This window comes from Piliocolobus tephrosceles, chromosome 1, assembly GCF_002776525.5.
Source record: "Piliocolobus tephrosceles isolate RC106 chromosome 1, ASM277652v3, whole genome shotgun sequence".
NCBI classification, from domain to species: domain Eukaryota; kingdom Metazoa; phylum Chordata; class Mammalia; order Primates; family Cercopithecidae; genus Piliocolobus; species Piliocolobus tephrosceles.
In genome coordinates, this window is record NC_045434.1 from 214,433,638 (window position 1) to 214,459,138 (window position 25,501).

Here is a 25,501-nt window from a genome sequence, read left to right on the forward strand (position 1 = left end):
CGTCAGAAAAGCTTGGAGGAGTTCAGATGCGGAGGTAGACCGTGCTAGAGCCTCCTTTTTGTTTTGGAAGGGAACAGAAGGAGTTTCATTTGGTTATTTGAGAACAACAAAACTCACACAAGTTCAAAGAAAATGACATTCACAGAACAAAAGCTGAGTCAGTGGATTGGAGCTGGAGTGGAGAGACACAGGCACAGAAAGAAATACCTGTGCTACTGAAGCCAGAAGTCCTAAACTGCTTTGGGGTTATGTCCTCAGCGCGGAGGCCCACAGTCTTCCCAGGAAACAGCATCCTGCCTTAGAGGGAAGCACCTCCCACTTTCTGTGTCAGGCAGAGGATCTCGGCCTGACAACCCAGTCAGAGGACCCCTGTGGCAGCAGCACCTTCTAGCACAGACCTCAAAACGTAACGCACGGTGCCTGGGTGCCATGGCCTCAGGGAGGGGCTGCTTTGTCACCACTGTTTTTTTCTTTTTTTTTTTTTTTTTGAGACAGAGTTTCACTCTTGTTACCCAGGCTGGAGTGCCGTGGCGCAATCTCAGCTCACCACAACCTCCGCCTCCCAGGTTCAAGGGATTCTCCGGCCTCAGCCTCCCGAGTAGCTAGGATTACAGGCACATGCCACTATGCCCAGCTAATTTTTGCATTTTTAGTAGAGACGGAGTTTTGCCATGTTGGCCAGGCTGGTCTCAAACTACTGACCTCAGGCGATCCGCCTGCTTCTGCCTCCCAAAGTGCCGGGAGTACAGGCCTGAGCCATTGCGCCTGGCCCGTCACTGCTTGTGATAACGACAGTTCCGACTTTATGGAGGGTTCACTGTTGTGTTCTGGGCAGATGGATGCCCACAGCAGTGACCGCACCATTCCTAACTGCATCTCTTATGCAAAGCACGTCTCCACATTGTCCACGGTGCAATCCCATGTGAGGAGGCAGAGCAAGGGAAGCTCGGCCCCAGATTCACCGGGAGGACAGGCTGGTTCTGGATGTGGGGAGAAAGAGCTATTTGTTCCCATCGTACTCTGCAACATTACATAGGATGCCCGAGTCACTCCTACAGCAGAAAGCAGTCCCCTAAGGCAGAGGCTGTGGGGGAGGGCTTCACCTTCAGGACGTCACCGCAGAGCAGGCCTGTGAGATCCAACATCCCAGCATGGAACGCATCCACTGGGATCCAAGTGCACTCCTGTAACTGCTGAAAGTCACCCCATCTGCTGAGCAGCCAGAAGCAAGCTGATGATGCCAGTAGCCAGTCACCCCGTCTGCTCAGGGGCCAGACATGGAGGAGTGGGGAGGGACATGTCCCACCCTCATCTAGGTCATGGGATGTTGGCCGAAGGCCCCGGCATGGGAACTGCTCTGGGCCAGTGGGTGTGGAGGGCTGGACGGGAAAGGAGTGAGGACAGCCTCTACCACTACAGCCTCAGGAGGGTGGGGAGGCCGGATGTGTGCCACTTATCGAGTGTGTATTTACCAAACGGATAAATTCTGAGCAAGGCTTTGCGTTGCAAAGAACTCACCACCAGGTCCCTTGTGAGTCTCCACCTGCCTGGACTGTGAGCTTCCTAAGGGCCGGGTCATCCCTGCAACCCTGGCACCTGGCATGCTGCCTGACCCCTAACATGCATTGATGCCTAAGGAGTGACTTCCTCCAACACCTGGAGAACGAGATGCAGAGGCTCGCCGGGAGCCCCAGTGCCCTGCCTGCCAATGGCACGCATCTTCTCCAAACACAGCCTCTCTCTGAAGAGCTGCCTCACATCAGCCATGCCTTGCCCTGACAGCTCTTTCCTTCCCCGGAAAGACCTTCGAAAGATCTCTTGGCTGTGATTTGATTTGAGCTCTTCTGGAAGGTCCTATAGAGGGCCCCATCTAGGTTGTTGAATCTTCTTCAGCTTCTGGAAACAGGGGACAGAAACACATGGGAGTGTGTCTAGGGGGTGACAGGCATCATGGCCCCCCTCCCAGGCCAGGGCCCATCCGTGGCAAAGGAGGCCCCAAATAATAGCCATCCTGGTTTTCTTGCATGGGAGGCCACGCGGTGCGGTGGCTGTTGCCAAAGGTGGCTGAGGTGGGGAGAGCTCAGATTTACCCAGAGGCTCTGTGTCCCTATTTGCAGAGATGTCAGAGCCTATGTGGCACTGGGGGTGGCAGCCTCTGTGTATGTGTGCCTGTATGTATGCGTGTATGTGTGAATATGTATTGTGTGTGACATGTGCATGGGTATGCATGTGTATAAATGTGCATATGTACACGTCTGCAATGTATATTGTGTGTATATATGTATGTGCATATGTATATCATTTGCATGTGTGTGATGTTAAGGTACATATCTTTATTACATATATATTTATATTGCAAATTACAAACATTATGTGCATATGTACATGTAGGTATGTGTGTGTATAAGTATACATTTATGTGTACTATGAGTATGTATGCATGTGTTTGTGTATTATATGTGTATGTGTATATGCAAGTGCTTACGTATATGTGTGCAGATATGTGTTTATGTGTATATGAGTGTGCTGCATGTGTATATGTATCATGTATGTGTGTGCATGTGTACAGATGTGTGTGTGCATGTGTATTGTGTGTACGTGTGTGTGTGTGTGTGTGTATTGTATGTGTGTGTGATGGGATGGGCAGAAAGGCTGGGCAGAAATAGGCTGAGTTGTCGTCCCTGATCCTAGCCCCTTCCAGGGTCCCTTTGCTCCTCGGGGCTCCAGGAGTGAAGTTAGGGGTAATGAGGACTCTTTGGAGCCAGTGGGGTGCCAGACACCAGGGTCTGGAGCCATCCCTGGCCACTCCAGGCCTCCATTCCACATCCTACCAGAAGCACCCTCACTTGGCCCAGCCTCATAGCTGCTCCAAATCCCCTGTCCAGGCGCTGCTGCTGGAAAGGTTCTGGTCACCTGAGAGCTCTGGGGCTCAAGCACCTAGAGTGACTCTAGAGAGATTGCAGAGAGATTCTAGAGAGAGATTCCAGAAAGCCTCCAGAGAGATTTTAGAGAGACATTCTTTTTTTTTTTTTTTGAGACAGAGTCTCGCTCTGTTGCCCAGGCTGGAGTGCAGTGGCGCGATCTCCGCTCACTGTAAGCTCTGCCCCCCGGGTTCACGCCATTCTCCTGCCTCAGCCTCTCGAGTAGCTGGGACTACAGGTGCCCGCCACCCCGCCCGGCTAATTTTTTTGTATTTTTTGTAGAGACAGGGTTTCACCGTGTTTGCCAGGATGGTCTTGATCTCCTGACCTTGTGATCCGCTCACCTCGGCCTCCCAAAGTGCTGGGATTACAGGCGTGAGCCACTGCGCCCAGCCAAGAGAGAGATTCTAGAGAGACTCTAGGGAGAGATTCTAGAGAGATTCCAGAGAAACTCCAGAGATTCTAGAGAAGTTCTAGAGAGACCCAGAGATATTCTAGGGAGATTCCAGAGAGACTGCAGAGAGTAGATGGGAGGAGTCTCAGAGAAAGGGAAGGGAGAGCCCCGGCTTCAAAGGCAGGCAGGCTTTTCCTGAGAGGCTGTGTGGGAGGTGGCAGCAAATGACCACCACTCCAGGGAATGACTAAGAAGCTCCCAGCAGGGCCTGGGTCCTGAGGCAGAGCTGCGACGTGAGCAACCGAGGGGCTCAGCAGAAACAGCAAAGAACCTGGACGGAGAGGAAGGTGATGGAGGAGATCAGGGTAAAGGACAAACAAGGGCCTGGGATCCCTTCCTCTGGGGGATGGTAAGAATGCCACGGAGGCCAGGTGTGGTGGTTCACGCCTATAATCCCAGCACTTTGGGAGGCCGAGGCGGGCAGATCATGAGGTCAGGAGATCGAGATCATCCTGGCTAACACGGTGAAACCCCGTCTCTACTAAAAATACAAAAAATTAGCCGGGCGTGGTGGCGGGCGCCTGTAGTCCCAGCTACTCGGGAGGCTGAGGAAGGAGAATGGCATGAACCCAGGAGGTGGAGCTTGCAGTGAGCTGAGATCCGGCCACTGCACTCCAGCCTGGGCAACAGAGCGAGACTCCATCTCAAAGAAGAAGAAGAAGAATGCTCCAGAAAGTGCAGCCTTTGGGGACACTCAGTTTCTTGTAGTCCTTGTCCCTCTACTCTTCAGTCAAGAACTCAGCACCTGCTGCGAGCCAGGCCCTGTGCGGGACAAGAGAGCCGAGAAGGCGCCGCATCCTCAGCCTCTCGCCTGCAGGCTGCAGCAGGTCCAGTATCTGAATGGGATGCTGGAGATCTAGGGCCGGTCCTCCATGGATGTCCAGACAGAGCTGGCCCTAGGGTGGAAATCTCAAGAGGTGCCCAAACACTCAGCCATGAAGATGAATGCCATTGCAGTGCAATACTTTAAAATATCAAAATTAATCCAAAAATCCATGATGAACAAAATATCAACATTTTAAATAAAGACAGGGTCAGTCTGACTGATTTCTCCCTTTGCCTTAAAGCTTTGGCGTGGCCGGGCATGGCCCCAGAGCTCGGGTGGGGCTTGAGCCTGAGTGAAGGTTTCTTACCCCAAAGTGCTGCCTTCTCAGTTCCCTCTTGGTGGCCACAACTCTTCACTCCACGGTTAACTGAGGAGCTTGAAGAGTAGCCGATAACCTCTGAGGGGCCTTCATGCATTTGCTACAGGAAGGGAGGAACATGGGACGCACAGATGGGAGGGAGACTGGCTGTGGGTCAGAAAAGAGCCCCTCCTATCAGGAGCATCTCTGCTCATTGAGTATCTGCTGTGTGCCATGTATCACGCTAAGTGCTTCACATTTGTTAGGGATTTTTCCCCTCCCAACATCCCCTCGAGGCAGGTACTATTCTCATCTTCACTGCACAGGTGAGGAAGCTGAGGCCCAGAGAGGCTGAGGTTAAGCCACTTCCCTAGAGAAGTCAGAGGCAGAGCTTGGATGTGCTGGGAGGGCAGGCTGGGGAAGCCCCCGCTTCTGTATCCAGGGCGTTGCTCACAGGGCTCTTCAGAGGCAGGATCTTGCCTCAGATCCTGCTTGGGGAGGTGGAGCTCCCGGGAGGAAAGATAAGGTTCACCCGAAGTGTCCTTTTGACCATCAAAGTGGAACCTGCCAGCGGCACTGCCACGACCCTGAGGAAAGGTGCACTTGGGTCATCACAGGCATGGGAGAGACAGGGAGCCTGAGATTAGCTACGCCTTAGGTCTGGAGGAGCTGAGCTGCAGCAACAGGGCACAGAGACCACCCTGGAAGTCAAGTCTCAGAGGCCCAAAGCAGGCCCCTGTCAGCCTTGGAAATCTCCATGGTGACAGACGACTTGCCCCAGGGGAGGCTCCAGAGGGAGACCTTGCCTTTCATTCCTTAAGGCATGAGCATTATCAGTCTTGGCCGGAAGTAGAGAGAGGCCCAAACAGGTCCTATGAGGTTGGACCTGCAGAGGCAATACAAGAGTGGGTTGTTGGAGCTGGCCTGTACTGACTTATGAAAGCAGCCTGGTACATTCTTGAGAATTTTGCAATGGATGTGATGATCTTATGTTGGTAGCTTGAAGTCAGCTACAGTGGCGGTATTTACACCATAGAAATTGGCAAACGTTACCAGTCAGGCATTTTTTTTTCTCCTGGAGAGCTGATTGTTCGGCATTTACCAGCATAGCACTGCTTTACAGGACAAAGTCTGAACACCTATGAAAATCTAGCCATTCTGCAATCTGTCACACCGAACTGAGGGGCAGTTGCATGTCTCTTCCTGAAAGAGGCAATCATCGCAGTTACATGCAAATGTCACTTCTTGAGCTGCGAAAGCATGGTCTGTTTCTGGCAGCAGAATGATCTTTTATCTAATTAAGCTCAACCTGGGCTAATGTTGTGAGCGTGCACTCTCTGATCAGACACCAACAGCTGGCGGCTGACGTGCATGCCGGGGTGGCCTGAGAAGCTGGCCTGGAATGTTAAAAATGCTGTGGGTTGCCCACCATTTCTACTGAGAAGGAAGTCTCAGAAAGAGCCCCGGCCATGCAGTCAGGAAGTTGGGGTTCAAGCCCAGCTCTTCTGCCAAGTCATTGGGTGTCGCTGTATAAGTCATTGGCCTGCCCTAGGTGACAGCTTTCCCATGCAAAGCAAGGCACTGGGCCGGATGGTTTCTGAAGTCCTGCCTGACCTGGTGGGGAAGGGGCAGAGCCACTGTGACTCAGTGGGAGGAGCTCTCCTGGACTCACCCAGGGGCCCAGATCCTGGCAGGGTCCCAGCAGCGGAAGATCCTGCCAGTGACTCTGGCAAGGAACGGCAGCCCCAAACCCCAAGCATGCTGGATTCTCTCTGCTGTGGATCTCAGCCCGGCACTGCCCATACTACTTCAAGTTCAGTATTACGGCTTTGGCTGAAGAGGCGCCATGCCCAAACCCTTTCACCTTCCCCAGCTGCCCCTAAAGGCAGCTGATTCTGGGAAGCCCACAGCGGCATGTGGTGGGGAGCATGAGCGGCTGTCAGGAGGGGAATGGGGATGGGGCCTCCTTCCCCTCTCCCCTGTGGCAGCAGGAGTGACTGCTCTGACACACCCTGAGAGATGAGGCACGATGGACACACGGGTGACAACTGGCAACTGCAGCTATGTAATGCACGCATAAGGGCCGTGGCTTTCAGGCTTAGAAGTCAGGGGACACAGGGAGGCCATTAGCCAGGAAAGGGTGGGGGCCTGGGGGTGGGCAGCCAGAGAAGATCTTGCTGTGGAATTTTGAATCCAAGCCTTTTGGAGGCAACAGAAGGGGCTGGATCCAGGTCCGGGCAGCTCTGGGGACAGTCCCAGAGTCGCCAGGGCAGGCATGGCCCATGGTGAGCACGGGCCGGCGCTTGGCCAATGTCTTTGGCTGTGAATGCTGGAAGCAGAGGCCTGATGGGTCACAGTGTGTGACTCAGCTGATGGTCAGAGAGGGGAGAACCTAGGACTTTGTGGGCCCAGCTTGGCACGGGTGGCTCTATCAGGGGTTATCATGTGGTTTTGTAACAACACAATGGTCATGACAACAGCCACAGTTGTTATCTGAGTGCTGGTCTGTGTCTGACCCTGTGCAAAATGCTTTAAAAATTCTGTGGATGAGGAAACTGAGCCCCTGGTTATGGGTTAATTAGCCTGAGGTGACACAGCTCCACGTGGTTGAAGAAGTGGGATTAGAACCGGGATCAGTGTGAACACCCGGGCCCTGGCCTTGCGGCTGCACTGGGACAGCCCTTCCAGGCCTCCTGGGCAGAGGCTCAGTCTCCTGGGACTGGGGGTCAGCCTGGGTCAGGCTGGTGAGCCCCCTGAGGGAAGGTGGGCCTGAGGTGGGCAGCCCCTGCGCCAGGTACTCACCCACCTACCCACACCAGGTCTGCCCTGGGATGGGCTGGTGATGGCCCTGAGGCCCCAGGCCATGCTGTGCAAGTGGCTGGGTTTGATCTCTCTTGCTTGGTGAGGCTCGGAGTGAATGCTGAGTCTACGATATTTTAGCCCATGATGAAGTCGGCACTTACTACCTATGAGGGTAGTAAGTGCAGGGCCCAGTGTCCCTGGCCAAGGGTCAAGGTGGGAATAAAAATGAGAGAAAGGTCCTCTGCCCCAGGAGGGAACAGGCCCAGGAGGTGTTTGGAGCTCAGGGCTAGGTCAGGGGCCAGCCCACTCCAGGAGCTGCCTCTGGAGTCCTGCCATTGCCTGTGGGCTGCGTTCTCCAGCTCCCTGTGCACCTGAGGAGACCTCCAGTCAGCAGGAGGCTGCAGAAAGGTGAGGTTTCCCTCTCTAGCGTGGGGTGAGACTCTCTTTGTTCTGCACACCCCTCCCCGCCCCAGGCTACTGCCCTGTCCTGGAGTCAGACACCAGCTCTCAGCCTCTCTCAGGACGCTGAGCCCCAGTAGCCTGAGGTCAAGGGGGAATCCTCCAGCCCCTGCTCTGGTTCCCAGCTGGTCCCCCTGCCCAGAGGCTTTTTCAGTTCACCCTGGGAGAGGAAGGGAACTTGCTTCTTCCCAGTGGCTTTGGCTGCGATCTGAGAGGGCTGCATTCCTTGTCTCTGCCCTTCCTCGAGGTGGGGAGAAGAGCTCCCCGAGCTGAGGGTCTCCCACCGGCCCAGGCTCCCAGGCTGTAGTCTATGGCCGTGGTGGCTTCTTGTAGCTGCCATGGGCTGCTCTGCGCCAGATGTTAGATCCAACCCAACATCCCTTCTTAATGCAGAATTTGCATCTTAAACTTCTCGTGGCTGAAGCAGGACTCCTGATTTCCTCCCTGAGCTCTCTTCCTCCAGTCTGACTGCAATGACAGATCTCCATCCATGCAACCCTCCTTCATGCCTCTATTTCCCTCACCGCCTCTTTCCTGCTCTCAAATATGTCCTGATCCTGCAGGAGGCCGGAGGATTCCCTGTTGACCTCGGGCTGCCAGGGTCCAGCTTCCTGAGAGAGGCTGAGACATATTTAATGCAGAGGGGGTGGCTCAGCCTCCTGCCTGGAGCTCTGCAGCCCTCTCAGGCTGTGCAGGTGGCCCCAGTTGGCTGGCACCAGCTCCAGGCTCACCCTGGGACGACATGGGATGGGGCCTGGGCACATTTACAGCTCTCATCACTCTGACTGAGAGGAGGTGTTGCCAGAGCCCCTGCGTCAGAGACCTGAGCTGGGGACTTTCCACAGGGATCGCCTGCAGAGAAACTGAGGGCAAAGTGAGACCCCATGGGAGCTCATTTCTTCAGAACCGACAGTGTTTTTCTGAGAACTTGGTCTCCAAACTAAGAAATATTTTAGCAATTCAGGATCAACAAACATTTCTGCCCTGAATTTCCTTCTCAATCCTCCAAGCTACACTCACAGAGAATTCTCCTGCCTCGGGTCCCCAGGGTCACCCTTTCTGGGCATTCTGAAGACTGTCTAATGCTTCAGTTCTGCCCACGCTACAGCCAGTTTAAACTGCATCTCTAAGGAGCATGCCTTCTCCCTCTTCAGGAGGAGGAGGCAGGCGGGGACACACTGCAGGGAGAGCGCATCCACCCGGGGTCTTTACCGAGTGCGGGCGCTTGCGCTCGTAGGGGCACAGCTGGACCTAGGGGCAGCCGTGGGAGAGCCTGGGAGAAACTCCAGGAAGTAGTGACCTGGCCCTGCCCTCAGGAAGCCTGGTCCTGAATGGGTGGACGCCATTCACATCTATCCAATCAACAAGTACTTATGTGCCAGGCGTGGCTCCAGGCACTCCAAATGTAGCAGTGAACAAAACAGATAATGCTCCTGACCCTATGGAGCTTATGTTTGAAGGATGCGGCTGGGCTTGGGGGGATAGACAAGGCGTAAATAACACAGTGGGGCAGCAGCAACATGACGGATGGCAAAACACGATGTGGAGTGAAAGAAGCCAACTATATACCCGAGCGCATATACCACAGGATTCCAGTTCTACGAAGTTCTAGAACAGAAAACAAGAACCTATAGTGAAGAAATCAGAACAGTGGTGACCTCTGGGAGTGCAGTGGGGACTGACTGCAAAGGGACATGTGGGTGCTTTCTGGGGCAATGGTGATGTTCCAAATCTTGATGTGGGCTTGGGGTATGACTGACACATGCATCGATCGAAACTCATCAACTAGTGCACTTAACATGTATGCATTCAATTGTTTCGCCGTGTGTAAACTCTACTTCAAAAGCAAAAAAGAGAACTGTATGCAAATATTGAACTTTGGTTAATCCTTTGCACCTTGAAAGACTTGGGGGAGGTGTACTGTGGCTGCTGCTTACTTTGAAATACTTGAAAAATTGCTGGATAGGTAGAACACATAAGTGATCAAACGATATGGTCAAATGTTAACAGTAGAATCTGGGTGGCAGGTGTATGGGTGTGTGTACAACTCTCTCAACTTTTCTGTATATCATAAACATTTCATCATAAAATGCTGGGGAGGGGGGAACAGAGGGGCTTGCCAGAGAGTGAGGGAACATTAGATGGAGTGCCAAGAGGGCTTTGATGTGGAGTTGAAAGGAGACCTGAATCTTAGTGTCAACCACAGAAGGGCCAGGGCAGCCTCCAGGCAGAGGGAGGAGCACGTGCAAAGGCCCTGAGGCAGGAAAGGACCCGACTCTTTGAGGAGAGAAAGAAGCCAGTACGGCTGGAGAGTGAGGAGGGAGAGGAAGACCAAGATCAAGGGTACAGGTATTCAGAGGTCACGGTAAGGTTTTGGACATTAAGTGCTGTGGAGACTTCTTGAACTGTCTGAAGCATGAGGGTGATGTGATCTGATTTGGGATTTAAATGGCTGTCCCCACTGCTTTGTGGAGAGTGCAGCACAGGCTAAGAAGGAGGGACTCCAGCTCTGGGTAGGAGGGAGCCATGGCTTAGGGTTGGGAAACAGAAGACAGGGAGAGAAGGAGGTGGGTTCAGGACATATTTTTGAGCAGGAAAGAGGCAGTGAGGGAAGGAGAGGCATAATGGAGGGTTGGCTTGAGCCTCTGCATGGACGGAGAGCCATTGTTGCTCTAAGGCAGGAAGAAGAGCAGCTCAGGGAGGAAACCATCATGAGTCCTGCTCTAGCCATGAGAAGTTGGAGATGCAGATTCTGCATTAAGAGGGGATGTTGAGTCGGGTATAAAGTCTGGTGCACAGCAGTGAGGGAGGGGGCAGATATGAACGTGGGAGTCACTAGCATATGGTTGGCACTGGGGCCATGGGGCTGGATGAGATGATCCCAGGAGAAAGTGTAGACAGAGAAGAGAAGGCTTCAGCAGCTCAGGGATAGTCCAGCATCAGGAGGCTGAGAAAGAGGGATTGCAAAGAACAGGCAGGAGGGAGACAGCCGGGGAGGTCTCGGCAGCAGTGAGCATTCATAAGGAGGGAAGAGCTGCCTGAAGGGGTGCCGCTGGGAGGCCAGGAAACATGAGGATGGCACAGTGACCTTCCGGTATAGCAAGGCAGAGGTCATTAGTGACCTCTCCAAGAGCCTCATCAGGGCCTGGAGAAGGAAAGCTAGAAGGAGCAGGGGGAGGAGAGGAAGAGACAGGACCTAGGGGCGAGGACATCTCTCTCTCTCTTACACACACACACACACACACTCATATATGCATATGCAGGCACTCACACACATGCAAAAACACACACATGCACACATACATGCACTCATACACACATACACTTACAAATGCACTCATACACACATGCACTCACACGCACACACATGCACTCACACACATGCATGCACACACAAGTGCATACACATGCACTCACATACGCACACACATGCACTCACATGCACACACATGCACTCACACAACACATACAAGGAACACACAAGCATTCACACACAAGCGCACACACACGCACACACACGGACACGTACTCACACACGTACTCAACACATGCACACACATGCACTCACATACAAGCACACACGCACTCACATGCACACACACACGGACACATGCAGTCACACACATACATGCACACACATGCACTCACACACAAACACACAAGCACACATGCCCTCACACACATACGCACACACACGGACACATGCATTCGCACACTCATACAGACACACGGACATACACATGCACTCACACTCATACACACACATTCACATGCATATACACTTGTGCACTCATACACACTGACATACACTCATACACACATTCAAACACGTGCACACACATATATCTTCTGCGGGAGGCAGAACACCGAGCCGAAGGGAAGCTGAACCCACAGGTGCACTTGTCCACATGGGTTCGGTGGCTGTCAGCTGGTGACATGGGTTCGGTGGCTGTCAGCTGGTGGGGCTGCTCTGGCAGAAGCAGTTAAGGGACAAAGTAGAGAGGCAGAATTGCAGGGACAGCAAAGAAAGACATGAGGCAGGATGGCTTGGCATGCTGGGAGGTGGCCTAGGTTCCAGGGCCTTCAGGCTTGGGATGCCTGCTGAGCTGGGCTCAGCTGAGCTGGGCTGGGCTGGGCTGGGCAGGAGGCTCGCCAGCACCAGCGCATCTCACATGGCAGCCCAATGCGGCCTGGGGAAGACACCCCGGGCTCATGGCTGCCTTCTCCCAGCAGCCGGGTGGAGCGAGAGGACGGCTCTGTTAATATTCCATCACCTAGGGGGACCCTGGCATGTCTGGAAAAAAGAGCAGAAAATCCCCCAGGACGTCCTGCCCATTTTGGGGTGGTGATAGGGACGGCAAGAAGCCTCCTTCAGGCCCTCCCAGATCCCGACTCCAGCAGGAAGGCAGCAGAACTGAGAGGGGAGGCTTGCGGAGCAGTGACGCCTGTGTACAGCTGTGTGTACCTGTGGGTACCTGGGCAACCTGTGTACACCTGTCTAGCCAAAACCATTTGCCCGGAGTCTGAAGCAGGTGGTGTGTCTCCCGTGGGAATACAGAACCTGCATCCCGAGAGCCACTGAAATATTAACGGTGCTAAAAGTGGTGATGACACCATGTCATGGGACTTCCCTGTTGAGCTAGAGTCTCTGACACGCCCACGCAGACCAACGTCACCAGCTGGGCGCGGCTGGAGGCCCAGAAAGCTGCTGACGTCCACAGGCAGAGCGGGTCACCCACGGCCCACGTTTTCCACTGCATTCTGTGCCACTACGTCTGGAGTTCACTCTTTGCCCTTTGAATCACTTCAGAGGCAAAAGAGAAAGTGATTCCTTGAGGCAAAGTTTTGTCTTTTGCTTTGGCAACTACAGTCTCCCTTTTGCTCCAAAGGAGATTAGAATATTAAGGACACAATGTCAGCTGAAGATTACATGAAAAGGATAATTAAACAAAAGCCCCACATTATAAGCCATCTAGAAGGGAAATTAAGCAGCTTCTGCATTCTCCGCATCTTTGAAGGATGTTTTTAGAGGGGGCAGGAATTGTTTGGCTTGATAAATAAAGAGAGTAACCAAACTGTATTGCCCATTGTTCTGGCTGTATATGAAAAGCGATTGTTTAGCCAAGCTGACAGCACACGCCGTGGAGGCACAAACCCCTCTGCCGATGGAAGGATTAAGAGACTGACAAGTCCTGGATAATAAGACTAATTAATAATTTCCATCTCTAAGGAACTGCGGCTCCGGCAGCTTCATCCTTCCTCTCTCCCAGGCAAGCCTGGGCAGCCCAGTCCCTAAGAGCTGAGGGACAGAGGAGCGTTGGCAGGCCAGGCCAGGAGAGGTCCTGGTGGCAGTCACAGTGGGTGGTGCGGAGCAGAGGGGTTTGGGGAGGGTGGCATGCAGGAGACAACTGCCAGAAGGCGGAGCTTCCATCTCACTCAACCAGACACCAGATTCCCGCCTGAGGCTGCGGAACAAATGAGTTCTGTTCCTAATCACACAGTTGCATCTCACAAGCCTAGCGTTTTGCCGTTTGCAAGGTGGGCAGGACAGGACCTTCTCAGGGGACCCCCTTCCCCGGCCACTGCTACTCCCACCCGCCCAATCCCCTGGAGTAAAAGCTGCTGGAAAGGGTGGGGTGACAACAGCCACCGCTTCCCAGGGGGCTGCCGAGTCCCAAAGACCCCTGTGTGTCTTAGCTCAATTCATTCTCCCATTCAGCTCGGGAGGGAGGCATTTCATTTTATTTTACCAAAAAGGAAATAAGGTTCAAAGAAGTTGATTCGGCTGGCCACTGTCACTTGGCTCATAAGGGTGGAGATGGACTCAAAACCTTTGGCTCTGGTGCTCCCACGTAGGTGGCCAGGAGGAAGACTCTCCTGATGCCCCAAGGTCTCCCTTGTACTCAGTACCCACCCGTCCACACGGCCGGAGCAGAGGGTGCCAACTCCCCAGAGGGCTCTGGCTGCACAGCAGACGTTGGCCACTGTAGTCTGTAAGGTGAAGGGTGAGCAGGGGGCCCTGCAAGGGGACCTCTGAGAGAGCCGACTGGATGTCCTCCTGTCGCCCAGTCCCCAGACGTGGGGAGGGGTGAAGGAAGGAATCAGGAAGAGGGAATCTTCTAGAAAATGCCCAGTGACTTTCCTCAGAGAGGATAATGGCCGTTTTGGGAGCCCTGCCGTATTTTTTGGAGGCTTCAGGTGGGTACAGCAGTGGTCTTGGCATCGTAAATTGCAATCAAGCAAAGATGTGTGAGCAGGAAATACCATCCACTCTGCCGTGCAGCCTTGGCAAGGGTCCTGAAATCTTAATGGAATTGAGCAATTTTTTGCATAGCACCGTAAATTCCCAGTGTCTACCTTACCTCCTCATCACGTTATTCAAGGGACATTAAATGGAGAAAGATGTGGAAGCTGCCAACTAGAATGAAGCAGACCCAGGAGGCAGCTCAGGAACCCTCTGGCTGACACAACCTTTCATCCTCAGCTCTCTTTTCCAATCCCGCCCCTCCCCAGCTGCGGGAGGGCTTTGCTAGTCCAGATAAAGCTTTCGAGGCGGCTTCTAACACCGGGGCTGGGTTTCTATCCCTTCCCTGCAGCTTCTGGACTGAGTGAGTTTCTCAGTGTCACCATGGTCACTCCTGCCAGGGTTTCCTCCTACCTGGGGCACCGCTGGAGTCCTGGCCTCCCTCACACCCCCTTGCCCTGCTCCTAATTATCTAATGGCACAAGCGTCTGCTGGGGTCTTGTCTTTCCTGCAGGCTCTGTGAAGGGAGCTGGTACTGAGTCTTCGGCCATCCTTCCCTCTGCATGGCGAGGGCTGCAGAGGCCCAACGTGAAGCACAGACCCAGACTCCTTTCCATATATTGACAGTGACGAAATGCTGGCCTCACAGGCAGGCCAAGCGCTTGCCCACAGCCTTCGCTGACTATTGTTATTGCTCCTGATGACAGGATGAGGATGGCCACTGCTGTCACTGTCAGCTGGGGGAAGCTTGCACGGCCACGCAGAACCTGCATGCCCTGGTCTGGTGAGGCTCGTCCCGCTCTCTTCTGAGCCCAGCAGAGAGACAGGAGGATTCCAGGCCTTCCCCATGCTCCCCTCCAGATCACCTGGCTGGTGCTGGTGCTGGGACACCTGTCCTGAGGGCCTCCTCCCAGACAGCCCTGTGCCCGGTGAGGTATGTGGAATTGGCTCATGGGAACTGGGATCCCTCAAGGGGTCTTGTTAGTCTCACTGGGCACTTAGCACTGTGACCCATGCTTGCCTCATGTCAGAGGGCATGGAAACTCCCCCTCCCCATTTCTTCCATTCTTCAACTTTGGGGTCACCTCCTCCAGGAAGCCTCCCCTGACCACCCGGCCCATTCTATGTCTCCTTCTCTAGATTCACCGTCTTGACCAGCTTTAGGGACCACTGACTAGGCTAGGGTCAGAAATGGCTTTGAAGCCACAGGGTCCTCCACCTGCTGTCCATGCAGGGATCCACCCCAAATGTCAGGGCTTGGCCACTCCTGTCTCTGCTGCCGAGTTCCAGCTACCCCTTGGAGTGGAGTGGGCTGGCTCAGTGTCCTCTGCCGAGGCCCACGTGCTCTGGAGCGTGCCTATGGTCAGCTCAGCTGTGGCAGCCAAGGGTGTGGAAGAAAGGCCCCATCGGACTCCAGCCTCACAGGGACGCCCAGGGCCACGTCAGGGGAATCTCGGGGTTTACGTCAGGGTCGGTCAACCTCTCTTTCGCCCTTCTTGACATCGGGACTGGCCCCTGTGAAGCCAGCACATCCAGGCTCGGGAAGCTGCTCTTCCTTCTCATCTCTGTTCACCGCACATGTGTGCCCCTTGGGCCTGTGGCCGCTGTGGCCTGGGAGCTCCCCCAGGACAGGGACAATGTCGGTTTAAAGTGCCTGGACCAGGGCCCTGCCTACCCCGTGTCTTCTGGAGCCCCTTATTCTCGTCCTGACCCTCAGTTTCTTCTTCTGTGAAACACTGGAACGAACTCACCCCAGCCCTTTCCTTCCCAGGGTAGCTGTGAGAACCAAAAGCCAAGCCTTGAAGTTCCTGACCAAGCGCTCAATAGTTGTCACTCACGGCCAGGGCTGCGGTCTCCTGAGCCACGCACGGTGGTGAGCATGTGTAGGGGGACCTCAGCATCAGCCACGTCCCCACTCTTGGTGTCTGAGGGTAACACATGGTGCTTATAAGACCAAAGATACCAGGACTGGGCTGTGGGATGGTGCACAGACAGTCCGGCAGGCCTGGGGCACCTTCTCCTCCCTGCTGATCTCAGATGTGGAGGCCTGGACGCCTCAGGAAGCAACTTGCTTCCTTTCCTTGAAGCACATGGGTCCAAATGTCCTCTTTGGGGCAGACTGTCAGCCTGACAACAATGCCTCCTGTTGCTCTAATCTCCCCCTAGCCAAGCCTCATTTGGTGGGAGCCGTGGAGCCCTGCCCCAGCGATGGGTGGCGGTGGAAGGCCCAGGTACAGAGCCAATTCCATCAAGCTTTATTTCCCAGCCAATTCTATTTCACCCTGATGAAACATAAAAGTGGTTACTGAGCAAAAAGCTCCGGTATTTTTTATGAAGCTATAATATTCTCCATTTTAAGAAAGATTTTTTAAAATGAAGAAAGAAAAAGAAAGAAAGAAACAATGTCCTCTTAAACTAGTTTGTGCATCCTAGAGATGGTCTGTTGGAGAAGAGCCCAGCTCACCCGAGTGGAGAGGTCCCCACCACCAGGAGGAAGCCACAGGCTAAGGGGCGAGCACGGCCATGCTCTTCTGGGTGTCCCACTTGGCCTGCAGTCCCTTCCATGACCGAGCTCACCACCAGGGCAATCCTTCCTGAGGGCTGCAGGGCATGGTCCTGTGGGGAGGTGCGGAGGGGCTGCACTTTTGGGGAGACACTTGGGTTGCCAAAATGCTGTTCATTCTCCAAATAGACATCAAGTCTGCTGGGTGGCTGAGGGACATTTATTGCAATGACAGCACCACCATGGTGTAGCCTTGGCTCCCTTCTCTGTCCGGGCTGCAGAAGATGGTGGTATGAAGGGTGGAGAGGAGGCCTGTACCAGTAGGACTCCTGCCCGGCTCATGCTTTGGGAGGGGCTGGCTGGGCCTAGCTCAAGCCCGCTGAGAGAGAGAAAGCGGAGGTGGGATGTTAGGGATGGGGTGGGGATGTCACAGATGCTTTCTCCGGGATTCAGGATGTCAGCTTACAGGTCTACCTGGTGCTAGCAGCACCAAGCTGTCATCCGTGGGATGTGTGCCCTGTGCCAGGAACTGGGTGACATTTTAAATGAATGGCATCAATGCAGACTTCACTCCCTCAACAGTCTTTGTAGTCCGTGCTGCTCCTGGCTCCATTTTATGGATGAGGAAACTGAGACTCAGAGAAATTAGATAGGCTGCCCAGATTCATACAGCTAATAGCTGTGGCTTTGCTGTTGGCTCCATTTTATGGACGAGCTAACTGAGACTTAGAGAAATCAGACAAACTGCCCAGTGTCATACAGCTAATAAGTGCTTCTTTGGGTGATCCTAATCCCACTATTTAATGGGTCTAAACCCTACCCCACACAGAGGGCTGATGGCGCCCATCCACTCACCCAGTGTTCATGGGGTGGCCCCGGAAGGGCAGCCTCCTGTGTGGTTGCCGCGGGCAGGAGCTGGTGTTCAGGGACCCTGCAGGATGCCTAGACCTGACACAGCAGCACGCTTTGGTGCTCCGAGAAGAGACATGTTCTGAGGACCCTTTTTGGGGAACCAGAGGCAGTCAACTCAGAGGGGCCACTGCATTCCACAGCCAGGTTCTGGTGTCAGTGGAGAGAAATATACACTAACGCCCCAGTGTGGAGCTGGACTCATCTCAGACCCACCATGAGATGCCACAGTCCCTGGAGCCGGGCCAGGAGGGCTCACGGCCTGCTCTCTGCTGGCTGGGGGTGCCTGGGACTCAGTTGCCCTCAGGGACCTGCAGGGCCTGTCCCTCTAAAAGGATTCTTCAGCAGTGAGGGGCCCCACGGCCCCTCTTGAGGGCTGCAGCAGGAAGGGAGGACTCCCTGGGGGCATGTCTGGGCTGAGGCCTACAGGGCCTGTGTCTGGGGCAGAGGCTGAAACGGCTGTTGGCTGCAAGGTCTCCAGAACAAGGAGCAGAAGTAGCTTCTCTGGGGCCTGAATATGGAACTCCAGAGGCTATAGCAGCCTGGAGAGGCCACTTGCCCTCCTCCTCCTCCTTGGGAGAGCCCCAAGCCTGGGCTCTAGGACTGCTGGTCCCTCTGCCATGGAGCTGCCCAGCCCCAGCTGTTCCTCCTATGGGCCAAAGGGCTGAGGACGCCAGTGGGACCTGCTCTGGCTGGAGAGATCCACGTCCCAGCTAACTCTGCAGGGCTCCCATGGAGGGAGAGGGCCTGGGGCAGGAGTGGAACCGGGGTGTCTCCCCCAGGGCCTCTCTGGGAACCACCCTAGGAAACCCTGCTTTCAGCCAGAGCGTGGACAAGAAGCTGACCACGCTGGGGACGGAATACCCACTGATTTGCGGATCTGGGGGTTCAGCTCTCCCCTGTGAACCTGGTTTCGGAGTCCCAGGCCTCGTGGGGAAGCCTGGGTCCCACCTGGAGCAGCCCCATCGAGAAGGCATCTTATTCCTCTCCTGGGGGGTGGTGAGTTCCAGGTAAAGGCATCTTCGCTCCTGGACATGGGGGCCCTTTGGGGCCAGGACAGCCTGGAGTGAACCCCATGGTGAACTGGCATTGTCCCTGCCCCGAGTGCCCACTCAGCAGCACCAGCCACAGAGGCTGCTGTGCGTGGGCTCTGTTCTGGCCACAATGCCTCTGGTGCTTAGTCTCATGGTGCCTGCTCTAGGGGGTGATGGCACCCCTGTGCCCTGCACCCACTACTTCTAGGGTGACCCAGGGCTGGCAGAGGCTCATGTGGGGGCAGCAAGCAGAGAGCGTCCAGGCTGAGGGCCCAGCAGCTGTCCCACTTTTTGGCCACTTCCGTGATCTGGGACAAGGTGCCCAATCTCTCTGATTCTCAAATGCCTCATCTATAAACAGGGGTGACGGTGGTGCCCCCACGGGAGGCAGTGGAGGGCAGCGATGATTGCCCCCTATTGACTGAGCAACTGTGGAGCTTCTCGGAGCCTGTTTTTTCCGAGGTGAAGTGCGGTGCACGGTGGAGGCTCATTGCCAGCCAGGAGCCAGCACCAGAGGCGGCCGGCAGCATGGTCACTGCTACTGGTGCTCAAGGAGGTCCAGGCAGAGCTGGAATCCAGCTCCTCAGACTCCGAATCCAGGGTCCCCCCGAGGAGCTCAACTCCTGGAACTCAGGCCCAAATATCTGCCTGTTCCAGTGATTTGGGAGCCCCGGCCTGCACTGCCACCGTGTCCTGTGCTCTCCTAAGGCCCCAGGGTTCCCCGTCTCCCTGAAACCGTGCTCTTGCCCCCACAGGCTTGGTCTGTGCTGCCAGCGTGGGCCAGGAAGGACCCCCCGCTGCCTCCACCCAAGCAAGCTGGGCTTGGCAGCCAAACAGCCCCGGCCTGGCAATGGCAGCCATGCAGGGACACACCCCCAGTTCACTGGAGCACGGAAAGCAGTCATTAAGCATTTTAGAGGACAAGGGCACAAAGAAAAACACTCATTAGAAGCAGAAATAGTTTCCAAATGAGCCATACAGAATCTGCAGGGAAGTCTGGCCTGGAATGGGGGCCTGGTCCCCTGACGGGGCAGGCAGAGAATGCAGAGAAGGATGGAAGGTGGAGGACCTGGAGAAAGGGGCATACGGGAGGTCAGGGGGCCCTGAGCCTCTGCTGCCTACCCCTCGAAACCATCAGAAAATCCCAAACAGGAGGGACTGCTCTGTCCGGCTCACCCCTTCACGCCACCTCCACCTCACGAGGCTCAGGGCCCAGTGGCTGCAGTGATACCCATACCAGGCGGCGGGGGGGGGAGGGGGGGCGGGCAGAGGCCAAGGCATCAGGAGAACGGAGCACTGCCCGCTCCTCCCCTGCCTGCCGGGCAGCCTGGGCCTGGCCCTGCTCTCGCTGGGTCTCAGAGACCCTTCTAGAAAATGCACTGGGCGGGCTCAGGGGAGCCCGAAGGCCCTGTCAGCTGTGACGCACAGAGCCCCCAGCAATGCTGAGGATGTGTGCCACCAGCAGAGGGGAAGAGATGGCCTCCTCCAGGTCATGGCTCTGGCCCTGCCCAGCTGGAGTGGACTGAGCTCAGGTCATCTGGTCCCTCCGCAGCTGTCCTGGTGACCTCACATGGTGCCCGCTGGTCATGCCAATGGTTTTATGCATCTGTGGGCCAAACGGGCTTTAGTGCCCTGCCTGTGAGAGGCTTTCTGCCTGTCTCCTTGCTCATAGCCTAATAGAATATTTGTCAGCAGTGAAGAGACGGGGAGGGAGGGAGAACAGGACAAACAGAAAGGCAGAAAGAGACAGAGAGCCTAAAAGACAGACAGACACAGAGAGGTTAGCACCCTTTCCTGAAAGCCCAGCTACTCAGAAGCTTACGTGCCACATCAACTCGCGCCCTCCTCCGTAAGTCTTGGCACCAACCCTGAGCTCCAGGCCCCGAGTCTGCGAGGCCTACTCATTCCTGCTCCGGGGTGGACAGGTCACCACAGCAGAACATGGCTCTCCCAAATGCTGGCTCCTGCCCTGCGGTGGCTGTGGCTCTGTGCTGGGCACTCAGGGGAGACAGAACGCATGTGTCTCCCTCGGGAGTTAACTAGTTGGAGAGGAAAACCCAGCCGACGTAGGCAGACATGCACACCAAGTGCGAAGTGGCCTTGGGTAACATCAGCTGGAGCATCTCAGAGGGCAAGAGTGAGTTCACGGTGGGCTGGCAGGAGGCAGACACTGAACTGAGGCTACAAAGGTGAGGCAGTGGGTGCTGTTCCTTGGAGAAAGTCTGCTTTTTCCAGAAGCACCTCTTCCTTCCCTTCCTCCCTCCCTCCTTCCTCCAATGCCCTTACCTTTCTAGAAGGCTCACCTCCTGCAGGGGACTGAGAGAGCATAGTCAGCCCATCACTCCCTTTCCTAGTGCCTCCTGCATTCAGAGGACCAGGCTGGCTCAGGACTGGCATCTGAGCAGCCTCCTTCCTCAGCTCCCACCATGGGCACTGTCCTGACACCTTGGACCCCACCTAATCCTTTTTCTTGGTAATTGGTGTCAGAGACAAACTTGAGCCAATTTCCATCTGAGCCAGTATCTCATGGCTTCTTTCCTATTTAACATCAGAGAAATTAAGCCTGGCCACGCCGTCATTATCCTGGTGTTGTAATTAGCACCAGAACAAATTGCCCTGAGCGGCACCGGCTGCCGCATTGGCTCTGGGCTCCGAGCAGGACGTGCGTTGTGCTAATTGCTTTGGCCTTAGCTCCTTAACCTCCTGTTGCCCGGCACAGACCCGGGGGAGCCGGAGCCCCCACACCTGTGTTCACTCCCTCTTTGTGATCTGATGCTGGAGGACACAGAGGAGAGGGACCGGGAGGGATGGCTCCCCCGGGCTCAGGCAGAGCAGATGAAGAGGCCCCAGCTCGGCCATGAAGAAGCCTGGCCCTGCCATGCCGGCCTTTGGGGAGACTCCGGCTTCCCCGCCAGCTGGTAGGTAACGAACCAGACACACATGAATCAGTCCGGGTGTATCTCCAGCATACGGAGGCCGGGACACAGGAGCGCCAGTGAGGGAGGGCTGGGGCAGAGAGCAGGATCCCTCTCCTCGCTTGGCCCAAGGAGAGGAGCAGGAGCAGCTGAATCTAGGAGGAACCCGGAATGAGCAGAATGCAGCTAGGGAAGTCAACAGCTCAGACCTCGTGGCTGCCCAGTGGTGTCTAATTCCAGGAAAGTAAATTTAGTGGAATTAAAAAGCCACAAGAGCATGATGGAAGGAGGGGAGGCAGGCGGAGGCATGGGCGCAGGAGAAAAGGCCTGGAGGAGCGGGTGGCTGGGCTGCTGGCAGGATGCCAGCTTCCAGGTGCTGCCCCGACAGGAGGGCAATGGCTGAAGAGGTGTTCTGACCAGGGGGCATGAAACCGAAAAGGAAAAGGGCAGAAACCAGACCCACAGGGCTGGAGGCCCAGGAAGGAGTGAACAGGGCTGCAGGCTGCACTGGATAAATGGTGTTTCTTGGGAAGCCAGAGTTTGTCCCTGGGGACTCAGGGACAGGCTATGACTCTGACTCAACCGCCAGAACTCTGGCCTCGGGTAGAACCCCACCCTTCATCGGGTAGAGGAGAAAACCCTCTGCCAAGGGGTGGAACACCTTGGGATCAATTCCTAGTAACAAGACCCTGAAAGCCTCATCCCATAACCATGTGACAACTCCCCTTGTCAAGGACACAGGTCTGAGCAATTAGAAAAACAGGTGCTAGCACATCAGCCTCCAAGGGAGGCAGAGCCAGGGAAACTGATGACAGGGTAAGGTATCGGGAAGCAGCCTCTGCAAATCAACACATCCCCGGACGGTCTCAGGCATCATTTGCTACTGAACTTGCTGAACCACAGACAGCTATTTCTGGGAACTGAGGGAGAACAGAAAGGGTTTGCAGGCTGGGGCTGGGCAGAGCCGACGGATAGAGAGCCTTGTCTAGGCTGAGCCCCGGCCTCCACATTGAGATGACTCCGGCCCTGTGGGTACCTTCCAGACCAGCTCTCCTGGGACCATCAGCCTCTCTGCACTCCATGGCATGTGTGACTCTTTTCTCCCTAAGCTTGTGTCATAGCGTTGGGGGTCTTGCTTCCCCAGCTGCCAGGCCCCTCCAACGACACCCCCGCCGGGTCACGGAGATCCTTAAACCATCAAGGCCCAGGGGTTTGCTGTCTTGAACAACAGAAAGTAGAACCATGGTGGGAAAGGCCTCAGGCAGCAACTCCTGGGTAGAGGCGACAGTAAGAACTTGGGGTGACAGAGGCAGGCCATGGGGAATGGGTTCTACCAAGAACAGCTGCAAATCAGAGGATGCATTTTGAAAAGGACCTATGTCTAGTCCGACTGCATGGATCCCTCAGACCTTCCCGCCCACACGGCAGGCAAGACAGCTGGCAGACGACCCCCAGAGGGCAAGAGGCCAGGTGGGCCTCCCGCACCTACCCGCCCCTGGCTCAGCAACACTGTGCACAAACACCATGGACAGAGGTCTGGGCACCAGGCCACTCTCCCACAGGAATGGCCAGCATGCCCAGCCATGACCTGTTCCATCTCTGCCACGGCAGACATCACAAATCGATCACGGAGCTCCTTCCTCCTTTCCCCACAGCTATCCCAATCAATCCAACTGCACCTGGCAACTTCCGGGAACCTGTTTTCCACACGTGCCTTGTAACTAACCCATGAGAGAAAATGAATTTACAGCTTTCAGCCAACCGGCATTTCAGGGCAGGATACTCGGCCTTCTTTGTTGTCCTCATCAAAAGAACACTGAGGTGCCTTGGCAGCTGGAAGCACCTAGGTTTATTTCCCATCGGTGGGTGAGAGCTACCCCTGCCACCAGGCCTTCTCCCCTTCCTGACACCTGACAACACCAGCCCAGTCACCGAACTGGCCACAGAGTCACAACAGCCGAAGTCTTCCTAGGCAAGCTCACCAGGGCTCTCAGCCCGAAACCATGTCGCATGCGGAGCCCCGCGCCCTCAGTGCCCTCCACAGACCCTTCCCGAGCACCGGTGACGGAAGAAGAATCCAGTCCCAGCCACCTACCTGAAGGAGCCAGTAGCACCTCCGGTGGAAGGTGGGGATGATGGAGGAATGGACATAGCAGCCGTACAAGCACTAGGGAGAGAGGAAAAACGAGAATTCAGTTGGAAAGAGGGAAGGAAGGAAGGAACGAAGACGGCGCAACAGAGAAGGAGCAAGAAGGGGCCACAGCCGTCCAGCAGCAGCCCAGGGAGACCGAGGGCACCTCTGTGTCTGGCTCCAGCTCTAAGACTAAGGCCCTGGGACAGCACCTACGAAGCCCCGTAGGGACATGCCAGCCGGCAGACTTGATGGGCAGCTGGGGCCTTACCCTCCGGGGGCCACAGAGGCATCGAGAGCCCAGGACAGCCAAGGACCAGGGAAATGTACCTACATATGCATTTTCCTGTAATTTTAGGGGCTTGGATTTACTTGGAGTTCATTCCTAGAGCCTAGGTTAAGACCCTTTGGGGTACAGGGAAGGGCTGATGGTTGTAGAATTCATTGAAACATACATGCTGTAGACCTTTCCTGGCCAGGGTCCCCTGGCTGGTACGAGCCCAACCAGGGGGGACAGGGTGGGGTGACACTTCCCAGGATGGACCTCTAGAGCTTGTGGGGCCTCTTGTGCATCCCTGCTTGTTGATTCTGCCTGTTTATTTATATATTTGTTAAGTAATCCTGCATCTTTTACAGATGGATTTGGTTTTGGAAAACAGCCAGAGTCAGGTTGGAGAAGGTGGGTGGAAAGTCAAGGTCAAGAAGGGCAGACTGCGGGTCGGGATGGCTCTCAGGGGCCCATCACCTTGAGCCAGGTGAGCAGAGTTGACGGGGGGGTGAGGTCATCGGGGCTGGCACGTTGGTGAGGAAGGCCGCCCTGCTCTGATTCTCTGGCGCTGCCTGTGTGTGCAGAGCTGGGCACTGGGGGCCAGGCTTGCTGGTGAGGTGGAGAAAGGGGCCTAAGGAGAACCATTGATCAGGTCCCTCTTGCAATCCAGCTGGAGGGTCTGAGTGAGAGGGAGGGGCCCAGCCTTGAGCAGGTCATCAATTTGGAGAGGGAAGTCCTCACAGCCCCCAGTGATGGGGGCCCCCAAAGCCAGGGGCAAAGTTTTCTTTTTGCGCCTCTGATTCCAGACTGGAATGATCTCCCTTCCGTCAGCGTCAGAGTTCCCCTGGCTTCCCACTGCGTCTGCTCCAGCAGGGGTGGGGCATAGAGGGGAGGAAGGTTCCTCAGAGCCACACGGGACATCCACTAGGTGGCAAAAGGCCTCCCCCACCTCTCCTTACTCATTTTAATCTCACTGTTGTCCCCCACACCCTTGAACCAGCTCTCCAGAGAAATGCTACCAGTTCCGCATTTAAAGCTTTCATCAGCTATTATTTACACCCCCAAAAAGACCGAGTGCAATTTGGTTGAACTAGGAGTCCACTGGTGCCCTGCCTGTCTGATTAGCAGAGTTGAAAGAGAAATCATTTTGGACTATGGGATTCTGGCTGCAAGAAAATCAGATTTCAATATGTTAGAACTTTTACAGATCACTGTCAGCTGGGATTTAAGCCCTGTATAAACCAAACAAACAAAGCGGAAATTAATTTAAACGATTCCCTTGCAATTCTTCCCCATGAAATGTATTTATTATTAAGAAAGCAATATTCTTTCTTGACTTTTCTGGTTTTCAAGACACGGTGTTTTGTTTTCGTTGTTTTGGTTGTTTGATAACTCACTCCTTGCCAAAGGAGACACATGTCTGGACCTTTTTTGTAAGCGTTTGGTTACAATGAACAAGCAACACACCTGTGACATTCATCAGCTCCTTTCCTTTGGAATTTGCATGTTCTCACAGGCAGGTTCATTACTTTGACTCATGCGATGAGCCAAATGGAGGGAGATATCAATGGCTGAGGGATGTTTCTCTCAATCCTTTGAAATAAGAGGTTTCCATCTGCTGTTTCCCCACTCTGTTCCTCGCTAGACTCTGCAATGACTCGCCCTCTTCAACTGTCTTATTCTCTGTCCGCTACTTTCTCTTAGACTTGAAAAGATGGTGGTTGATTTTCACCATCA

The 25,501-nt window shown here is 54.9% G+C and overlaps 1 protein-coding gene across 1 annotated transcript in view; it reads right to left on the minus strand.

Moving 5' to 3' along the window:
* Window positions 1–25,501, minus strand: part of CAMTA1 (calmodulin binding transcription activator 1) — a 953,649-nt gene that overhangs the window by 271,174 nt on the left and 656,974 nt on the right. The window contains exon 7 of the mRNA XM_031934754.1: window positions 23,461–23,532. Within this exon, the coding sequence (XP_031790614.1) occupies window positions 23,461–23,532 (72 nt within the window). The remainder of the gene's footprint in view (window positions 1–23,460; window positions 23,533–25,501) is intronic.